We start from the raw sequence: 1,221 nt of genomic DNA on the forward strand, positions 1-1,221 counted from the left end.
TTATGATCGTCGTCTTATCAGCAGCTCTGCTGATTTTCTACATGAAGAGAAGGACCACTAAACCCAGAGGTGAGGCACAGATTTAATATTCTGTCAAACAATAGAAATGTCAAAACGTAGCATGTACGCTATAATCTGCTGCCTTATTCAGTGTACTGGTAAATAATCTGCCTTTAAAAGGTGTTTATGATGACAAAGTATAATTTTTTATCACCATTTAAACACAACAACCAAATAGAAAAGATTTTTTCTCTTTCCCAGTTTTCCACCTTTTTTTGTATAAAATCAGTGTAACTGATCCAGTCACCACGATGAGAGTGTGTCTGCGTCATGGTAACACCAGATAATCTCAGGCTGACAGAGCTGCTGTGAAAACAGACCGTTGGACTGAAAGGTGTTACTGATCTGATGGTGACGATCACCAACAGTCTCACTTGGATATGTTCAAAAATAATCCTTCAAAATCACAGTTTTATCAAATAACCATAAAACAAACAGGGAAACATGGCACCATGGTTGATCTGTCTCAGCTCAGAATGTCCCAGTTTGCATGAATTAAGTCAGGTGTGACGTTTCTGTCACGCAGTTTTCACCTTTGAAGTTCAGTCTGTTTGTAAAAAGAGCACCGGATGTTCATTTATGACTCACAACAGAAACTAATTGTAGCAGATTTGATTGATATAGTTTTGATTCTTTATCAGTCATGTGTCTTATTTAACTGTAGTTCATATGAAGTTCTTCATATCGTTCCTGAGTTTAGTTCCTCGGGTTCTTCTTCCTTTTATATGTCTTAAAGACAGACGTTTATTTTCCGAGCTGCATGTTTTTCAGGACCTCCTGTGGAAACGGACACAGAGGTGAGTTTTAGGACCTGTGACACACATCAGCTTCATTATTGTTTGCTTTGCATCTGTCAGCTGGTTTATTCTCCTGCTGCAGGCCGACAGGTTGTATGAAGAGATCAGAGAGGGTGACGTAGCGAGCAGGTCACCTCCTGTAAAAGTGTCTTCAGTTTATGATTACGCCAAAGGTCCCCGTTCAGGTGGAGATGAAAGCGGAGGCATCTACAGCCTCGTCACCTCTGCTCAGAACAACGTGAGTAAAACTGTGTTGTGATTCTAAGCTGAGGCCATAAAGCAGGCAACTGTTTGTGTAGTGAAGTAATTCATCTGTTCTCAGACAACAAACTCAGATTCTAAAGTTTGATCTCACTTTTGTATC

General features: G+C 40.0%; 1 protein-coding gene across 1 annotated transcript in view; it reads left to right on the forward strand.

The window, feature by feature from the left end:
- LOC102194881 (uncharacterized) overlaps window positions 1-1,221 on the forward strand; it is a 27,768-nt gene that overhangs the window by 25,288 nt on the left and 1,259 nt on the right. Inside the window, exon 5 of the mRNA XM_005747971.1 lies at window positions 1-69. Within this exon, the coding sequence (XP_005748028.1) occupies window positions 1-69 (69 nt within the window). The remainder of the gene's footprint in view (window positions 70-1,221) is intronic.

The sequence above is a fragment of the Pundamilia nyererei genome, unplaced genomic scaffold (genome assembly GCF_000239375.1).
Source record: "Pundamilia nyererei isolate P.nyererei 1_Seehausen unplaced genomic scaffold, PunNye1.0 scaffold00210, whole genome shotgun sequence".
NCBI lineage: Eukaryota > Metazoa > Chordata > Actinopteri > Cichliformes > Cichlidae > Pundamilia > Pundamilia nyererei.